Source organism: Pelophylax lessonae (assembly GCF_965119305.1).
Source record: "Pelophylax lessonae genome assembly, chromosome: 8".
NCBI classification, from domain to species: Eukaryota; Metazoa; Chordata; class Amphibia; order Anura; family Ranidae; genus Pelophylax; species Pelophylax lessonae.
The window spans coordinates 269,409,913-269,429,162 of NC_138775.1; the positions used below are offsets into that span (position 1 = coordinate 269,409,913).

Consider the following 19,250-nt stretch of genomic DNA (forward strand, 5'->3'; position numbering starts at 1 on the left):
AGGTATAGGTATATTAGGTACGTATACGCATCTTTCTTTTACAGGGTAGTTGGTGTGTTAGAAGGTGGGTATTTGGAGTTTTAAGCTTAGTATTGCCCTAGAATCTAGATTTAGCTTTATGGACATCAAACTAATCGAAAGTATTGTTCTCATACTGGGGTCTCTGAACCCACTACCAAGGCTTTTCTTTTAGGCCCCTTTTACACTTGTACGACCTGAAAGTTGCACGACTTTGCCGTGTGACTTTGATGTGACTTAAAGCAATGCCTGTGTAATCTTGAGGTCTATTGACCTCAAGTCGCATCAAAGTCAGACCAAAGTGCAGGGACTACTTTGAAGGCGCACAGATATGAATGGTACTCATTGGAAATTTTGGTGTGCGACTTTGCAACTTTCACAAGTGTGAAAAGGGCCTTCGTGTTCCCTTACAATGTTATAAAGTTGGGCGTAGTATGACTTCAATTTGGGCTTTTAGTGATTTCTTTCTGCACTTTCAAGAACCATTCCATCAAAAAATAATTCAGATTAGGCAGATGTAGATCTAAACCACTTGATATTTTTTAAACCTTTCAGGAGCTGGTAAATGTGTGTTTAGATTTATAATAGAATTTTATATTCTAGTGAAAGCAGCTAGGGAAGGTCCAAATGTTTTTGGACACCTGACCATCACCTGAACATTCTGTTTTAAAACCATAGGCATTGATTAGTATACAACAACTAATAGGGCCCTGTATGATTTTGATTGCCCTCATGCTGCCTTCTATGTATTGTGGTGGTATTTTATTTTTTTTCCCCCATGTTGGTTAATCGCCTAGTCAGAAATGGTTTAGAAGATTTTCTCTCTCTTTTTCTGTTTTTAGTTTGGCAGAAAAAAGAAAAAATATCGAGGAAAGCCATCCAGCTCCAGCTCTAATTCAGCCACTAAGGGTGAGGAAAAGGCATCTGGAGGTGAGGAAGAGGAGGGGGATGAAGAGGAGGATGAAGAGGATGCAGATTTGTCCAAATATAAACTGGATGATGTAAGTTGCTATTAATAAACAAAAAATCCATTAAGAAGGTATTTGTCAGGAGTTTGGCAATATAAGCTGTTTCAAACCTTTTTAGTAGAAGCAGTCCTTCCTGATGGGTCAGTGTACTGGACTGCTGCCAATACCATGTGAACGCTGTGACCAATCACAGCAGAACACATGGCAATTGTACCCAATAATGTCTTCCATTTAAAGTCATTCAGTGTATACTATTGTGTTGATCTCTGTGATTGCTCACAGTGATCACATGGTACAGACAGGCCAATCAAACTGCATGTGTACCATGCGATGGCTGTGGCCACTCACAGCTTTACAATAGTACACACTGAATGGATATCACATATTTAAAAAAAAAAAAAAAAAAAGACTGCGGTAACACTGTATTGCTCTGGCCACTTCAAAAAAATTTGCCATGCCCATTACTAAATACATTGGGCTGTCTACTTTCCAAAAATGGGCTCAGTGGTATTTGTACTGTGCTGGCATTTGGGGGCCTCCAGAAAGGATAGGCCATCGGTACATCAGGATTGATCGATTTTTATATATATATATATATATATATATATATATATATATATATATATATATATATATATATATATATATATATCTATCTAATCTCATACATACATGCATACAATATGTTTGTATATGTGATATTTTCACCAAATAAATATAGCGGAATACATATTGGTCTACATTTATGAAGAAAGCTTTATGTGCAAAATTTTCTAACAAAAAAAAACGTTTTTTTTGTTTTGTTTTTTTTATTTTTATTCAAATTTTTCGGTCTTTTTTATTTTATTTAGCAAAAAATATAAAACCCAGTGGTGATTAAATACCACCAAAAAAAAAAAAAGCTAAATTAGTACACTTTTGAAATTTTCATTTTCTTTTACACAGAATTGCATGACTAAGTAATTGTCATTCAAAGTGCTGAAAAATGGCCTGAGCAGGAGACGGGTAAAAGTGTCAGGTTAAAAAAAATCCTGAAGTTTTTTAAGTTTGTTGACCTGTGTAAGCAGTACAAGTTTTAGAGCTAGGGATAGTTTTATTGTGCCAGTTATTTACATGAATAACTTCTTGTAGTAGTCACAGCCCATTATAGTAACGCTTGTGCTGTTTTAAGGCTAAGAATGTTTGTTTCCCTCCCTCTAGGATGAAGATGAGGACGACGGTGACCTTTCTAAATATAACCTTGCCAGTGACGAAGAAGAGAATAGTAAAAATAGGAAATCCACCCGCAGCAGATCGAAATCTCGATCGTCCCATTCCTCCTCCCGCTCAAGCTCAAGGTCTAGGTCCAGGTAAACGGGTACAGGTCAAGGGTAAAGCCGGGCAAAATGTCAGTATCTAAACTTTCTTACTTCATATATACTATACTAGAGACTTGAACTGCCATGCAATGTGCATTTAGAGTTTATTTTCTCTTCACAATTTATTTTTTATTTTTTTAGCAGTGTAAGCATTTCATTTGCTTTTACTTTTAGCCATCCTGATTAGAACTATTATATTTTGAGATCTGAGCAATTAGATGTTTTTGTCCTTGAATTTATAATTATAATAAGCAAGGGCATCCTCCCAATTTTAGTCTTGCTCTCAAGAGTGCCTCTGACCTTGGCTGCCGGATGGATGAGGGGTTGATTTTAATATAACTAAAGGCAAAACGTTTTTTTAAAGGATCTGTTTACTTTTTCAAAATTTTCCAAGTCCGAGAACACTGTGAATGAATAACGCGGCCAGGCAGGCGAAGCCTTCACAGCCATGTTTACAGGGGGGTGGGGGAGGAGAGATATTTCCCCCCCCCCCCCCCACCCCGCTCGCTGTCAAAACAGGGACTGGGGGGGTGTGAGGGCTGGTGCAATTGTAACATGTCACACCCTGAATATGGGTAACATGTTACAAAAGGTGAATCTGTCCTTTAGCCCTGGTTCACACTCATGCAATGCGGGAAACACAGTGATTCCTGTGCGTTTCCTGCATCGCTTTGCAATTGCACGCGATTCATGCGATCTGCTGCAGGTGTCAATGTTATCTGAACGACACCCCGAAACAGATCGAAAAATGCAGTGCGATTACCAGACTACACATGCAATGCAATTCAGGTGCGGGGGGGATGGTAGCGATTTTAACCATGCAAAATGTATGGCTGAAATCGCACCGCACAGACATCATATGTGATGTCTGTATTGCCCAAGTGTGAACCCAGGATGAATATTCGGATAGACTGATGTCAGATATTTTTTTTTTGATGCGTGTCCCACTGAGCTATTCCCTCTCTCTAATTGTCCTGATTACTATTGTCACCGGGTACAAAAACTGGGGTTAAATCCAAAAATTTGAGTTGCCACCAGAACAGGAACAGGGGGGCAATCTTCCAATAGGGAGCCTTGTTCCCCTGACCATTGTTTGTTTGAGGGAAATTACCTCCGATTGGAAAGCTTTTTTTCTCACTACCATTCGAGTCTTCATGACGGGAAGTGAGTGAAAGTCTTCCCAATGAGACAAAGATGGCAAAAAAGAAAAAAAAAAAAAACTTTATCCCTCCCCCTAAGCTACCCAAAATAGGAAACGTTTTGTCTTTAGATATGCTTTCCTGGAAGTCTTTTGAAATCAACACTCCCATGTACACACAGGCTTTCCTTGTCTTATTGAGTAATACATTTTACTGAAAAAACACTTAATATCTGGACCTTTCCTTTGTTTGAAAGTATTGCCGCATTCCACATTGATAAGAGAATTCTTGGATAAAATGTTTAAAGTGATTTGGTTATTCAATGCTAAAGTATCCATTTGAATCAGTTTGGCCTTGTGAAGTGTACAAAAATACCTTTCCCTCTAAAATATAATACGTTCCGGCATTCTTTCAAGCTGCTTTACTAACCAGTCTAGACATCAAGGTACAAACAGTTTGTGACTGGTGAAGGTTAGTGAGAGAGTCAGGCAACTGTAGGAGGACATCGCAAGTTTTTTTTTTTTTTTTACTTTGGCTGAAACCACACTATATCCACATTTTCAGCACTCCATATGTTAACTGTAATCTGCATGGGAATAAAGTAGACCTTTTTTTTTTTTTTTTTTTTTGGACATCACCTTTTTCTTCTAAATCACTTGGGGCATTTAGTTTGAGAGAACCCTTACTGTTACTGATTCATCTGTCTCTCTCACTGTTGGCGGTATGAGCCTGGAATGCAGCTGAGCAAGAGAGGGAGCCGGAGGCAGTAGAAGTAAGAGCTGGCATTATGCCAGTGTGTCTGGAGAGCAACAATGACTGTAGATCACAGGTGTCAAACACAAGGCCCGCGGGCTGAATGCTGCCCTCCAGGCCATTTCACGCGGCCCTCCCACCTCTCCTGCAGCTTCCCCTCCAGCTTCATGCAGGCAGCAGCACAAGTGGGGTGCGCTGTGATGTAAGGGAGGGTAGGGGGGCTCTTGACTTCTGATGGTGGGGGGCTCCTGATATCTGATGTAAGGGGGCTTGGGTTGCTCTGGACATCTGCTTACCATTAATATGAGAATAATACAATTCTATGCCCGTTGAAAAGGAGGGTCTCACACTGCTAGTATCAATAACAAGAAACTTTATTGGAGACTTCTCAGAGAGAGCACCGTGGCAGAACCATGTTCTGCCTGGGCATTCTCCAATAAAGCTTATTGTGGGTGATACCAGTGGCGTGCGACCCTACTTTTTAGACTCTCATCATCTGCTACAGGAGTTTGAGTGGGCTCCATGCCAGTCTGCACCTTCCCTTAATTGAATGTACAGTAAATGTTTTAATATGATAAATAGTAGATACATTTATATAGTCTTACAGATACAACCAGCCCTTTGAAGGCAGCCATATTGCTAATGCGACAAAGAAAATGGCCTCTGCCCCCACCTATAACTGGCCTTCATAGCAAAGAACACATGGAAGGGCAACGCACATGAAACAAACAAAGATAAAATTCCCAGTTCAATTTGCCAACCAGTCTGCTTACCAACCAAATTGGCCTGTCTAACAGTTGGCGTCAATACAGGGGTTTAGTTAGCACACATTTGCAAACGCATGTGAAAGCTGCAGGGCCACGTCAAGGCTCCCTGTTACCTGCAGTCCTAACTCTAATGAATTTTAAAGAGTCTCCACAGTGGGAGCACATGCAAGCTAATAGATAGATAGGGGGCAGGTGAGCCTGGAGGTGGCCCATCCCTCCTGAAAGGTAATTGGGGGCATAATGGAAGCCCAGCTGATAGTATTACAGCAAAGGCACCCAGTATGTCCACTCACCAGTACACATATACAACAAAGAAAATGGCCTCTGCCCCCACCTATAACTGGCCTTCATAGCAAAGAACACATGGAAGGGCAACGCACATGAAACAAAGATAAAATTCCCAGTTCAATTTGCCAACCAGTCTGCTTACCAACCAAATTGGCCATATTGCTAATGCGGCCCGCAGTGAAATTGAGTTTGTCACCACTGCTGTAGATGAATGGTTGGTAATAGGGTTGCACCGATACCGGTATCAATATTGTTGCAGATGCCGAGTATTTTCATGAATACTCATGAAATTGCTCTGATACATTTTGCAGTGCGTTTTGAGCCAATACAAAATGTATAAATTCAAATCACACTGCAAACCCAGGCTTATCATAGTAATTTCAAAATAGGAAACCAAACCAGCTGCACTTCAGGAAATTAAGTGCGGCCGCATGCAGTCAGAGAATCCTCAACTAAATCAACTTCCGCACAGGTTGTGCTGCCACTCATAGCAGGCCGAGGAAACCTGAAATGGACAACTGTGAAAGATAAGGAACGTCTTTGCACTTGTATTTGTCACTAATCTTAATACACTCCCTCCCATGGATGGGAGGAGCCAGGGTGTGGGGCCCCATGGGATTCTCCCAGACCACTATTGGGACCAGCTACATGTTCCAAACTAAGCTCTGAGGCAGAAATGCGTCAGGATTTTGGACAGATATCTCCCTTTTGGGACAAGTTCCATGGACCAAGCTGGTCGGCATATCTCTTGTAGCCTGATTTATACCAATGCTTGTGAGTATAATACCCATATACAGTACATTCTTTAATAATGGCTGCAAAGGTAATGTGCTAGGCTGGTGTGCCCTCTGTTCCTTATCTTTCACAGTTCTAGTGATTTCAGCCTGGGTTCACACTGGAGTAGTGCAGGAAGCTGCATGCTTATTCGGACAGGAATTGCACCACATTCCTGTTCAAATTGCATGCAATTCGTTGCAGTGCGATTTGAGCCAATTAATTTTTTTGTATGGGCTCAAATCACACCACAAAGGTATTCAGTATCGGCAAGTACTTGCTGGCCAAAAAAAATGGTATCTGTGCAAACCTAGTTGGTAATGTTGGGCTTAGAGTTATCAGTTCATGTGTGGACAGATAGGGCTGCAACAGCAGGGAGTGCTCACACATTGCAGTAAGGAGGGGTGGAGAGCAGAGGGGGCCAGTACAGAAAGAACTGACACTCCTAGAAGTGTTGGATCCCTCAAACTTTAAGGGTAAGTGGGTAAGGCCAGTCATAAACAGAGCGGTTTTCTTTCCTGCAACAATAGGTTGCAGGAAAGAAAATTGCTTGATTTCCCCATCAACAGTCAGTGTTGATGGGGAATCCTTCCTGTGGAGTGGGGGGGGGGGGGAGCTGTCCTCACCGTAAGAACACAGTGATGATTGCTAGCTGCTATAATGGCAATAATCACATGTAAAATCTGACTGGCTGGTTGTACCCAAGTTGATCTACTTGGGTACAGTCAGCCGGCTTGTACATGATTCAAATCTCAGCTGGTTTCTGCTGAAACGGCAGATATTTGAACAGTTTGGCTGGCTTAAGAAAACAAAATGGGAATAATCTTTTTCTGGCAAAGATGTTGGTATAAATCATAAACTACTACCCCAAGTGAGTAAAAGGAAAGGTCATGCCTGGCAACAGGATCTCTTTAACGCTTGCTTTTTTTTGCATGCTTTTGGGAAATGAGAGAAGCTTCAGGGTGATGCAGCCCTGCGTCTGTGTCAAGGAAACTGGAATGCATTTCTGCTGCGCTGGTCCCTATGATTGACATTTTGTGTTTTGATTTTGGAGGCTTTCAATTAAGGAACCGAAAGGGACTTTTAGCAATATGCCACACACTGATTTAATTGTGCAACCAAATGATTGAAATTCTAGCAGAAAGAAGTTTTTTTTTTTTTTTTTTTTTTTTTTTTTTTTTTTTTAAGTTGATGGAAACCCTTTTACAATTGTATGGTTTATTGCAATAGGTTTGTAAACTACTGCTTAGATTAGTCTGTTGGTGGCCTTATACAGAGAAGCTGCTTTTAATGAGTTAGTGAGGTTCCCTGTAGCCAACCCCCACCCATGGCTCTATCTAGGAATTCAGTGAATGTAAAGTGTATGTATACCCAAAACATTTTTTTTTTCTGTTTTGGATAGAGCAAGGAAGGGTTAAAACTCCAGGATTTTTATATATATATATATATATATATAATTTTTTTTTTTTTTTTTTGGTGGGGGAGATTTGCCTTACCGTATTTCCCGGCGTATAAGACGACCCCCCTACTTTTCAAGTTAAAACATAGGTTTTGGGCTATACTCACCGTATAAGACTACCCCCTTCTGAAGCAAGGCAACACCATTGAAAAACATCAGATTTCTCATAGATCTCCAAGGTACCCCAAGTACTGTAATACATGTAATCTCAAGACGCTGGCTGTGTGGGAATCCTGTACCGGTATACTGTATGTAGAGTAGCTTCGGCTACATACAGTATACCGCTCTGAGCCAATCACAGTGAGCGATGTATTCTATTATTGAATGCAAAGCCTGCTCGGATTGGCAGAGTCAGAGAGGCGGGCTGATGTTACTGCCAATCCGAGCAGGCTTTGCATTCAATAATAGAATACATCGCTCTCTGTGATTGGCTCAGCGCAGTACACTGTATGTAGCCGAAGCTACGGTACATATGGTATACCGGTACAGGATTTCCACACAGCCAGCGTCTTGAGAGATTACATCTACCAGTAATACTTATACTTAGGTTACCTTGGAGATAATACACTCAGCGTATAAGACGACCCCCCCCCCCCCCCCCATTTTTGGGGGATATTTTTGAGGTTCAAAAGTAGTCTTATACGCCAGAAAATACAGTAATTTCCTTTCATAGAGATAGAACAGGAGGTAAGAGTAAAGGTCAGCTAAATGAGAATCCCCAGAACAGGTGTCCCCATTGGAATATTTCCTGTTCTGCATACAACTTTAAAATTTTGGCTTTCTTATCACTTTTTCTCTTTCTGTGACGAAGGCCAATAGGGCAAATAGAGAGGCTGAATCTCCCCAATGGGGTCACAGCCATATAAACCGGACAGGTGCTCTAATCCTTCCATACATACCCAGAACATTTTCTGCTATACATACACTTTAATGATTCTATTTATTACTTAATATTTTTTCAGGTTTAGTTCTTTCAAAGAGCTTCTTTTTTAAATGCTCATCCTTATTATTTATTAAGGCAGTGCAAACATCAGAGATGGACCTGCAAAGTGCGTTTTAAACCAATTAGAATCCTCTAACAATGAAATTTTGTTTGTCATGGTTTGCTGCTTCTTTGATATGTACTGCCTTCTGGAATAACTGGAAAATTCTCTTTTGAGGTGAAATCTATGATTTCATTCGTATATAAAACCTATTTTAGTCTGTTAAATTTGAATTGAGTGCTTCTTGTAGAGTTGGTTGCAGGCACATATGTGTATGAAGTATTGATCACCAGAGCTGGACAAAACTGCACCATGTTGTTTCAGGTCTCGCTCAAGGAGTTCTTCCAGTTCCAGATCAAGATCAGGCTCCAGTTCAAGAGACCGTTCTCAATCTCGAGGTTCCAAATCCAGGTGAATGAGGGATGATGCCAGGCTCTCTGTCACAGTGACAGAAAAGTGGTTCAGCGACGTGCGATGCAGAACTTTTTTTTTTCCGTTGTTTTGTGCTGTTAAACTGTTTTATATTGAAGTTGTTTCTTCATGAATAACCTAGTTCAATGTTTTGCAAAGTTCAGTACTTGCTATTCCAACAATCACAACTGTGTTACCATGTTTAAGTTACACCTATAATGTTCATAGATCAAGTTTAGGATTTTGCAGCTACTAGCACCACTTCCACTGATGCAGAGCCATTTTTCCTGCAAAAACATACTGTTTTTCAGTTTTATATCTGTTTTTTGTTCAACGGAAGAAAAATAGGGCTTTGATCCATTCCAAAAAACGGACATTGAGGGAAGCTTATGTAAATGGATGGTCATCTGTTTACATCCGTTTTTTTTTTCTCTTGCGTCCTCTGACAGTCGCCGCCTACTCATACAGTCCCCACTACTGGGTATTGGTCTTATCCACAGGAGTAAGCTAGGCATTTTTTTCCCATACAAATTTATTGATGTCCGTTTTTTTTTTTTTTTCCCATCAATCAACGGATAGATGAAAAATGGTCAAACAGTCCGCATATGTGAAAGGGGCTTTAGCTATCAGTCCACCAGTTTTCAATGTAACACAAACAGTTGATAAATTACTGGGAAAAAACTTTTTCAGAATTTTGTTAGGTCACAGGGCCTCATTTACAAAAACTGAGGTAACCTCATGCTTGCAAGAAATAGTCATGGTAGTGCCTAACAACAAATGAAAGGAAGCATTTTGTTGGATGCTAGTACAACTTTTATTTATTTATTTTTTTATTTTTTTTTTTAAACCTGAAAGACAAACACATAATGAGCTAGTATGCATCGCATACTAGCTCATTATGAAATACCTTAGAATGAGCCCCCGCCGTGCCGCCCGCTCATCTGTATGACGTGTCCAGTCGCCCATCTTCCAGGATCGCGGCATCCGGCCATCTGATTGGCCGGAGCCGCGGTGACGTCACTCCCGCGCGCGGTAGCCGACGGTCACAGGACTCTGAAGGAACGGCACCAGTGGCCGAACGCATGCGCCAGTGACGTCACTGGCTGCATGTAAGGTAAATATCTCCTAAACGGTGCATGTTTAGGAGATATTTACAGTACCTATAGGTAAGCCTTAATATAGACTTACCTATAGGTAAAAGTGTCAGAGAAGAGTTTACTTCCTCTTTAACATTAGGGTATATGCCTTATCTACATTGGGTACACAGGGAAACCGGAAGCATTTGTTTAGTTGCTATGGTAAATGATTGAACAATCCTACCTTTTAGACCTCCAGCAAATTTGAGCTAAAAAAAAATGCCTGTTTTACAGGTGTTTTGACTTAACTTTTTTTTTTTCTTCCTCTAAATACCCCTCCATATTGGCCTTTGTGTCCATGCACACATAGACATTGTACAGGAGTTTAGAGGCAAAAGAAGAAAAATCACTTGTGCGTTCAAGAGAGGAGCAATTTGACTGAAAAGACTTTAGAACCCGCCTCAGCGATAAGCGCATTTTTATTCATTTCAGTGGCCAGAAGTAATTCATATTCTGACCAGTGAAATGAATGAACACCTAAATGCGTAAAGCATTTGGAAGAGCCCCAGTGTGACTATGCCCTAACTGCAATCATGTCTAGTGTGCCTATGGATATCTGCATATTGTGCTGGAAAAATAAGAGGGAATTGTAGTAAAATCAAATGACCACAGACAATAAGGGCCATGAACTATAACCTAGTGAGGGAAGATAGCTGATTAACGTCAGTACAAATTTCCAGACCTGTTTTTAATGGCTTCACACTTCACATTCTTGATTTAGGGATTATGTTCCAGATTTATTTTTTTAAAACATGTTACAGCAGCTTTGTTTTCTATTACCATATTAAATTTTCTCCATTTTTTAAAAAAGATCCAGCTCCAGGTCGAGAAAAAGATCTTACGCAAGCTCCCGGTCCTCGTCATCTTCTGGGAGGGGCAAGAAAAGGAGCCGCTCCAGATCCTCGTCCAGTGAGCGCAAAAAAAAGAGAGCAAGATCACGGTCAACCGAAAGGTTTGGGTTACTGTAGAATTAGAAGGGGTATTGATGTGTACTCTGGGGAAAATGCCAAATGTTTTTTTTTTTTTTTCTCATTCGTTCATTGAAGGATACAGCTCCTGATTTTCTTAACCATTGTGTTTTATACTGCCCCCTACAGGAGTAGGACACTAGGCAGAAAAGAAATCTGGCTACGCCCATTGGCAGTCCCAGGGGGTTTACTCCCTCTCTCTGCTATAGGCACTCAGTTTTTTTTTCTGCCTAGTCAGGAGTAAGGACCTAGTTCCTTGCTGGGATCTTTGGTCCCGGCGAAACTTTTTTTTTTTTTTTTTTAGATAGAAATTTTTTCCCCTGGATTTTCCCTGTGAGATCTATAATCAACTGCCTGACTGAGCGACGGGCTTCATAATCTAGATCCAGCGGTAACCCCAGTTTGGCCAGCGAGCGCGCGCAGACCTCAGCTACACGCTAAGTCGACTTTGACATAGCCCCACTGGACAGGGGCTGGCCTGCGAGTTAAACACCTCACGAGGCCACATACTACTGGGTCTCGGCCTGAGTCCGGCGTTCCTCCTGGCTAACAGCCCCCAATTTTGATTGAAAGGGGGTTCTACCTGGAGCAGCGCCCACCTGGTTCCTGGTAGGATTAGCAGCTGTCCCCTTCCCCCTTGAGGGTTTTGGGGTGGACGTGGGCCCATCCTTGGGACGGTTGTTCCCCTCCTTCCCGTTAGGCTAACCCCCCCCCCCCCCCCACAAATGCTGGGGCTGTTTGGATGGTCTGGTCCATGGGGGGGGGGGGCGGCACGACTTTCGACTAGTGGAGGGGCAGGGTTGTACCTGGTTGGGTCTCCTGCCAGGGCAACTGTCCTGCCTGGATCTGTCCTTGAGGACTGGGGTTCCTGTAAGCCTTGCGGAGCCTTCATTTTGTTGTAGCCTGTGTGTTTCTACAGGGAGTGCAGAATTATTAGGCAAATGAGTATTTCTGAGGATTAATTTTATTATTGAACAACCACCATGTTCTCAATGAACCCAAAAAACTCATTAATAGCTGACTATTTTTGGAAGTAGTTTTTAGTTTGTTTTTAGTTTTAGCTATTTTAGGGGGATATCTGTGTGTGCAGGTGACTATTACTGTGCATAATTATTAGGCAACTTAACAAAAATCAAATATACAGTATACCCATTTCAATTATTTTTTTTACCAGTGAAACCAATATAACATCTCAACAGTCACAAATATACATTTCTGACATTCAAAAACAAAACAAAACAAAAACAAATCAGTGACCAATATAGCCACCTTTCTTTGCAAGGACACTCAAAAGCCTGCCATCCATGGATTCTGTCAGTGTTTTGATCTGTTCACCATCAACATTGCGTGCAGCAGCAACCACAGCCTCCCAGACACTGTTCAGAGAGGTGTACTGTTTTCCCTCCTTGTAAATCTCACATTTGATGATGGCCCACAGGTTCTCAATGGGGTTCAGATCAGGTGAACAAGGAGGCCATGTCATTAGCTTTTCTTCTTTTATACCCTTTCTTGCCAGCCACGCTGTGGAGTACTTGGACGCGTGTGATGGAGCATTGTCCTGCATGAAAAATCATGTTTTTCTTGAAGGATGCAGACTTCTTCCTGTACCACTGCTTGAAGAAGGTGTCTTCCAGAAACTGGCAGTAGGACTGGGAGTTGAGCTTGACTCCATCCTCAACCCGAAAAGGCCCCACAAGCTCATCTTTGATGATACCAGCCCAAACCAGTACTCCACCTCCACCTTGCTGGCGTCTGAGTCGGACTGGAGCTCTCTGCCCTTTACCAATCCAGCCACGGGCCCATCCATCTGGCCCATCAAGACTCGCTCTCATTTCATCAGTCCATAAAACCTTTGAAAAATCAGTCTTGAGATATTTCTTGGCCCAGTCTTGAGGTTTCAGCTTGTGTGTCTTGTTCAGTGGTGGTCGTCTTTCAGCCTTTCTTACCTTGGTCATGTCTCTGAGTATTGCACACCTTGTGCTTTTGGGCACTCCAGTGATGTTGCACCTCTGAAATATGGCCAAACTGGTGACAAGTGGCATCTTGGCAGCTGCACGCTTGACTTTTCTCAGTTCATGGGCTGTTATTTTGCACCTTGGTTTTTCCACACGCTTCTTGCGACCCTGTTGACTATTTTGAATGAAATGCTTGATTGTTCGATGATCACGCTTCAGAAGCTTTGCAATTTTAAGAGTGCTGCATCCCTCTGCAAGATATCTCACTATTTTTTACTTTTCTGAGCCTGTCAAGTCCTTCTTTTGACCCATTTTGCCCAAGGAAAGGAAGTTGCCTAATAATTATGCACACCTGATATAGGGTGTTGATGTCATTAGACCACACCCCTTCTCATTACAGAGATGCACATCACCTAATATGCTTATTTGTAGTAGGCTTTCGAGCCTATACAGCTTGGAGTAAGACAACATGCATAAAAAGGATGATGTGGTCAAAATACTCATTTGCCTAATAATTCTGCACTCCCTGTATACACGGCGGCCCCTTCCCCTGGTGCTGACTCCTGGATCGTTTCACTTCCTGATCGCAGCTCGTGTTGTGCAGATTATCCTGAAGACAGCAGGTGCTTGTTTCTGCTGGGTGGCGAGTCTGGTGGGGTCCTCTCCCTCTCTGCTGAGGATCGCTTGGTGCTTGTACCTGGCAATCGGGTGGTGCTGCCAGCGCGGTGGGGGTTGTGTTACACTGTTTGTGGGGTCCCCCTGGTGACTCATGGAGTCTTTGGAGCACATCTCCCCAACTGATCCTCTCTCTGAGGCTGTGGGTCCCCCTGGGTCCCAACCATCCATCAGTGCTCTGACGGCAGTCCTTGAGTCCTTTGTGTCCTGGATTGAGGTGGCTTTCAGGCGACGGGCTAGCAAAAAGCACTCCCTGCCTTCCCCTGTCTCCTCTGTCTCATCAGATCCTGAATCTGATTAGACATGGGTCACCCTGCTTGGTCTGCAAACTCATGTCCAGAATCCTCTGATAGTGAGGATGATTCCTCCACGTCTGCAACCACGCACGAAAAGGCGCTGGTGGAGGCACTGATTGTATCTGTGCGTGAGACCCTGAAGATGGAGGACGCAGATTCCCCTTTGGTACTCAAGACATCAAGAGCGGCAAAGGTATTTTCTTTCCCTGCCTATTTTGACAGGATTGTCCCTAAAGAGTGGGGAGGACCAAAGCTTCCCTGGGGGTCTCGAAGCTCTTACTAGGTGTTACCCCTATGAGGAGTCCCTTCTTAAGTATTGGACTGTTCCACCGGTGTTAGATCCTCCAGTTTCCAGATTAAACACGGCAACGATGATTCCGGTTGAAGAGTCCCCGGGCTTTTAGGATCCGGCTGACAGGAAGGCGGAGGCTGTGGCCCGCAATATGTATACTTTGGCTGGTTCGGCAATGAGGTCAGTATTCACCATTGCCCTGGCATCGCAAACTCTGACCGAGTGGGCTAAGCTCCTACACTGTGACCTGGAGGGAGAACAGCTCCCCCTGCCTTTGCCGAGCTGGAGGACCTGCTGTTCCAGGGGCTGCAGTTTATCTGTGATGCCTCTTTGGAGCCGCACTCCCTTAGTGGCTCGGCACTCTGGGGGTTCTGGACACTGGAAGAGTCCAGACTACTGATCAATGTCTTGGAGCGCCAAGCGATCAGACCATTGGACGGACCATTGTCTGGACCATTGGACGGATAGTCTTCAGGGTTGTCCAATGCGCATTCAATCAGGACATGCCATGGCCTTGGCTTATGTCAATCATCAAGGGGGGGCATAAGAAGTGACCTGGCGGCTCTGGAGGTAGCTGGCAGTCTAAGGTGGGCAGAAGGGTTTGTTCCAGCCCGATCCGCTGTACACATTCCCGGGGTGAAAAATTGTCAGGCGGATTACCTCTGTCGGCAAGCGTTGAACCAAGGGGAGTGGTCCCTTCATCCGGAGGTGTTTCATCAACTGTGTCTCTGGTGGGGCACCCCGGAGGTGGATCTCTTGGCGTCTCATCTCAACAGCCGAGGATCCCTTGACAGAGCCGAGTACCTTTCTGTTGAGACGAGACGCCAACATATCCATCCAACTGAGGCAATCTGCCTGCCAATTTTCCACCCCAGGAATGTGTAAAAGGTGCAGAGGTTTGTGGCTCGGTCAAGGGATCCTCTGGGTGATGCCACAGCCGCTCCGGTGGCCCCGTGGGGTCAGTATCATCTGATTTATGCCTTCCCTCCTATCAAACTTCTGCCACGATTTCTCCGCAGGATCGAGGCAGAAGGGATTCCAGTCATTCTAGTGGCTCCGGACTGGTCTCGCCGGGCTTGATACGCTGATCTGGTGCGGCTGGTCCCAGACGTTCCTTGGAAGCTTCCTCTCAGGGAGCATCTGCTGTCCCAAGGACCAATCTTCCATCCTGCTTTACAGTCGTTGGCTTTGATGGCTTGGCTGTTGAATGCCAGGTGCTGAAGGATGGAAGTTTATCTGAATCAGTGACTCCTGTTGAAAGCTAGAAAATCTACTTTGAGGAAGATCTACTATCATACGTGGAAGACATACATTGCGTGTGATTTTTTTTTTTTTTTTGGGATAAATCCTCGCTCCTTCTTGGTGGCTCGGATCTTGACCTTCCTTCCCTGGGGGGGGGGGTTGAACAGAAATTGGCCCGGAGTACCATCAAGGCCCAGGTGTCGGCTTTGGCGGTTTTCTTACGACTTTTGGCCACGCACTCCCTGGTGCGTTCTTTTCTTCAGGGTGACCGGCATTCTGTTCCCCCAGTGTGGGCTCTGTTGCTGCCTCGGGACCTCAATTTGGTGCTTTTGGTTCTCCAGAAGCCTCCCCTTGAGAATCTTTGGGAGATTCCCCTGCTTACGCTGTCCCAGAATGTGGCTTTTTTGGTGGCTATCACTCCTGCGTGCAGGGTGTCTGAACTGGCGGCGTTATCCTGTCATTCCCCTTACCTGGTGATTCACAGAGATAAGGTGGTCCTTCCAAAAGTTGTCTCTGAATTTCATTTAAATGAGGGCATTGTGTTGCCTTCCCTAAACATCCTAATGAAATTGCATTGTATGTGGTCTGGGCAATTAGGGTGTATCTGGCAGCTACGGAGTCTTTCAGGAAGTCAGACTCTCTTTGTGCTCATAGTTGGACCTCGTAACGGGTTGTGCGCTTCCTCTGTGACTGTTTCCAGATGGATCAGACAGACGGTGATTCAGGCCTATTCCATCAGGGGTCAGGTTCCTCCTTTCCCTGTCAAGCTGCACTACTTGTGCATTTAGTGCCTCCTGGGCTTTCCGTCATTAGGTGTAGGTGACGCAAGGCAGGGCAGCCACGTGGTTGTCGGTGCACACTTTTACAGAGTTTTATTAACGATGTGTTGGCATCTGCGGATGCTTCATTTGTCCGCAAGGTTTTGCAGACGACTAAGAGGACCTGATCCTCTTTGAGGGTGTGTTGTTTTTTTCAGGTGGGCTCCAGTTGTTTGGTTGAGCTCCTTTTACCTGGTTGGCTACTGTTTAGCCTTGGGAATCTTTTGCTGTTCCCACCCCTCATGTTTATCTTTGGGACGTCCCAATGGTTAAGATCAGGAGCTGTGTCCGTCAATGAACGAAAGAGAAAATGGGATTTTTGACTTACTGTAAAATCCATTTCTCTGATGTTCTTTGAGGGACACAGCACCCACCCCTCTGTGGAGTTGTAATTCTTCTGACACTAACTAAACTGAGTGACTATAGCAGAGAGAAGGGAGTATACCCCCTGGGACCGCCCATGGGTGTAGCCAGATTTATTTTCTGCCTAGCATCCTACTCCTGTAGGGGGCAGTATAACCCAATGGTTAAGAATATCAGGAGCTGCGTCCATCAATGAACATCAGAGAAATGGATTTTACGGTAAGTCAAAAATGCCATTTTTTTTTTTCTTCTGTTTTACCCAAGTCTAAGTAGTGTATTTTGTAAATTTCATTAAAATTTTTTACAGCTAACTTTTGTAAATCATTTAGGAATAAGCTATATTTTGTGAGAAAATTTTGTGCAGCTCACATTTGGCAGATAGGATTGGGAAGATTAATTCAATACAGAATTACTAATGTGCATCCATTGCTAACGAAACTTACTTGAAGTTGGTGTGTTTAATGCCCACTTGGGGGTGCTGTTGATCAGGGATTGCAGAGTTAACACTGAAAAATCTCCTCCTTTTCACACCTCAAATTATTTCACTAAGTGTCTTTGGCTGTTTAATAATCTGTGTGTATGTGAAATAAAAAATATAGTGTTTGTATGTATGTGTATATGTATGTATATATAAGTGTGTGTGTGTGTATATGTGTGTATATATATATATATATATATATATATATATATATATATATATATATATATATATATATATATATATATATATATATATTTATGTGTGTGTGTGTGTGTGTGTGTGTGTGTGTGTGTGTGTGTGTGTGTGTGTGTATATATACATACATACATACATACATACATACAGTGTGTGTGTATATATACTACCCATAGGCAATGCTTTAAAAGCCCTTACAAGTTTCCACTTTAGAGTTAGAGGCGGTCTGGTGCTAGAATTCCTGCCTATGGCGTTAGTGGTAAAAACGCACGTGTGGGACAATCTCTGTTGTCATTCGTGCGTTCGCCTCCCACTTTTTGTATAAGCTCTAAAAGAATACCAGATTAATGCCTGCAGTTGCATGTATGGTAAACATTAGAACACATGTACACTACACATTATAGTACACCCCTGAAATAAAGGCAACAAATCAAATCCAATAACACAGGGCGGCCCCGAGTCACCCTGTCTGTATCAATGGATGCAGCAGTGGGACTCGGGAGCAAGCCCACACGGGTGCCCTCAGGGAAATCTGCTTTCCGTGGGGGCACCTGATGAAGAGGTGGGGTCTGGATGCTAGCAGGGCACCCCAGAAAAACAGGTTTGGGGCTTCTCTGTGCGAAATGATTGCACAGAAAAGGTAAATATAGGCATGTTTGTTTTTATAAAGAAAAAAAAAAAAGGGGGTTTGCAACCCCTTTAAATGGAGCTGGAGCCTTTGCTGACACAGGCCCTGGATTCTTCAGTGCTAACACACTAGCTTGGAATTAACAGATCAGCAATACATAGAATCAGCTTCACAGAAATTGGAGAAGAAAATCTCTATTGGCAAAATATTGTTTTCTAACTTATACCATACAATTTTTTTCAGCCAGTTCCTAGGCCGCACATCTGTCCCTTCCGCCCAAATGAACCTAGAAATGTACATGATGTTGTCTGTCTGAGTTCATATTTTAAAACCTAGCATAGATTTAATGTAACAAGACAGCATTGCTTGTATTGTAACTGAGTGACGAGTCTTTTAGAAATTAACAAGATGCCTTCCTTTTCATTTTCTCTCTTCCAGGCGCAGAATCTCACCATCTGGCTCGTCTCATTCTGGCTCCCGATCGTCCAGTTACAAAAAGAAATAGATATTTAGTAGTATTGTCCACTCTAAAGCATGAGGAGGATAAAAATGTTGCAAAAAGGAGTTAAAAATAAATCTCCATGTTTTACTTGATCTGTAGCAGCAGAAGTTCTATGACCTGTGCTTCCTCTAAACCTCAGATACATTAAGTCCAGCATTTTAAGCCATAAGCGTTATACTGCGTTTCCCCCACCGTACGGGATGGAGTAGAACTCTGCAATAAAATGGCATAGATTTTGTTTCTTAAACATGTCTTTCATAGGATTTTTATTTTATTTTTTTTGTTTTCTTAGTGTACCTGTGTTTTTTATATCCTTATCTACCCTTATAGCATGCAAAGAAATGTGAATTTTGGTTTTCCGTATTTTTGTTTTTGTGATTTTTTTTTTTTTTTTTTTTTTTTTTTTTTCCCCTTATGGCTTAAAATGCAAAAGTGGTATTTCACTGGGGGCTAAATTAGGCTATCAAGGTCCCGTTTTGATCCTCAAAACTAAAAAGAAAAAATATAAAAAATGTATTTTGGTGGTGTTTTCGAGGTAAGTATTAGTTATTTGTATGGAACAGTGTCAGCATATCCATGGAGTACTTGAGCTCGGCAGTTTTATTTTTTCAGTCATTTATGCAGTCCGGCACCTTGATTGACAAATCTGGCATTTTTGTTAAAAAAAGAAGAAAACTGGAGGAAAGGAAAAGTATCTGCCTGTTTCAGAAAATTGGCTACTGGCCTGTATTGTATTTTTTTTATTTTTGCTTTAAAATCTTCAGCTGGAATTTCATTGGTG

General features: G+C 42.8%; 1 protein-coding gene across 1 annotated transcript in view; it reads left to right on the forward strand.

Annotated features, from left to right (window-relative positions):
• The window catches only part of ZRANB2 (zinc finger RANBP2-type containing 2), a 32,600-nt gene extending 13,759 nt beyond the window's left edge, over positions 1-18,841 (forward strand). Inside the window, exons 6-10 of the mRNA XM_082264791.1 lie at positions 861-1,019; positions 2,187-2,335; positions 8,832-8,918; positions 10,866-11,006; positions 18,406-18,841. Of these exons, the coding sequence (XP_082120917.1) occupies positions 861-1,019; positions 2,187-2,335; positions 8,832-8,918; positions 10,866-11,006; positions 18,406-18,472 (603 nt within the window). The 3' untranslated portion in view covers positions 18,473-18,841. The remainder of the gene's footprint in view (positions 1-860; positions 1,020-2,186; positions 2,336-8,831; positions 8,919-10,865; positions 11,007-18,405) is intronic.
• The last annotated feature ends 409 nt before the right edge of the window (positions 18,842-19,250 follow it).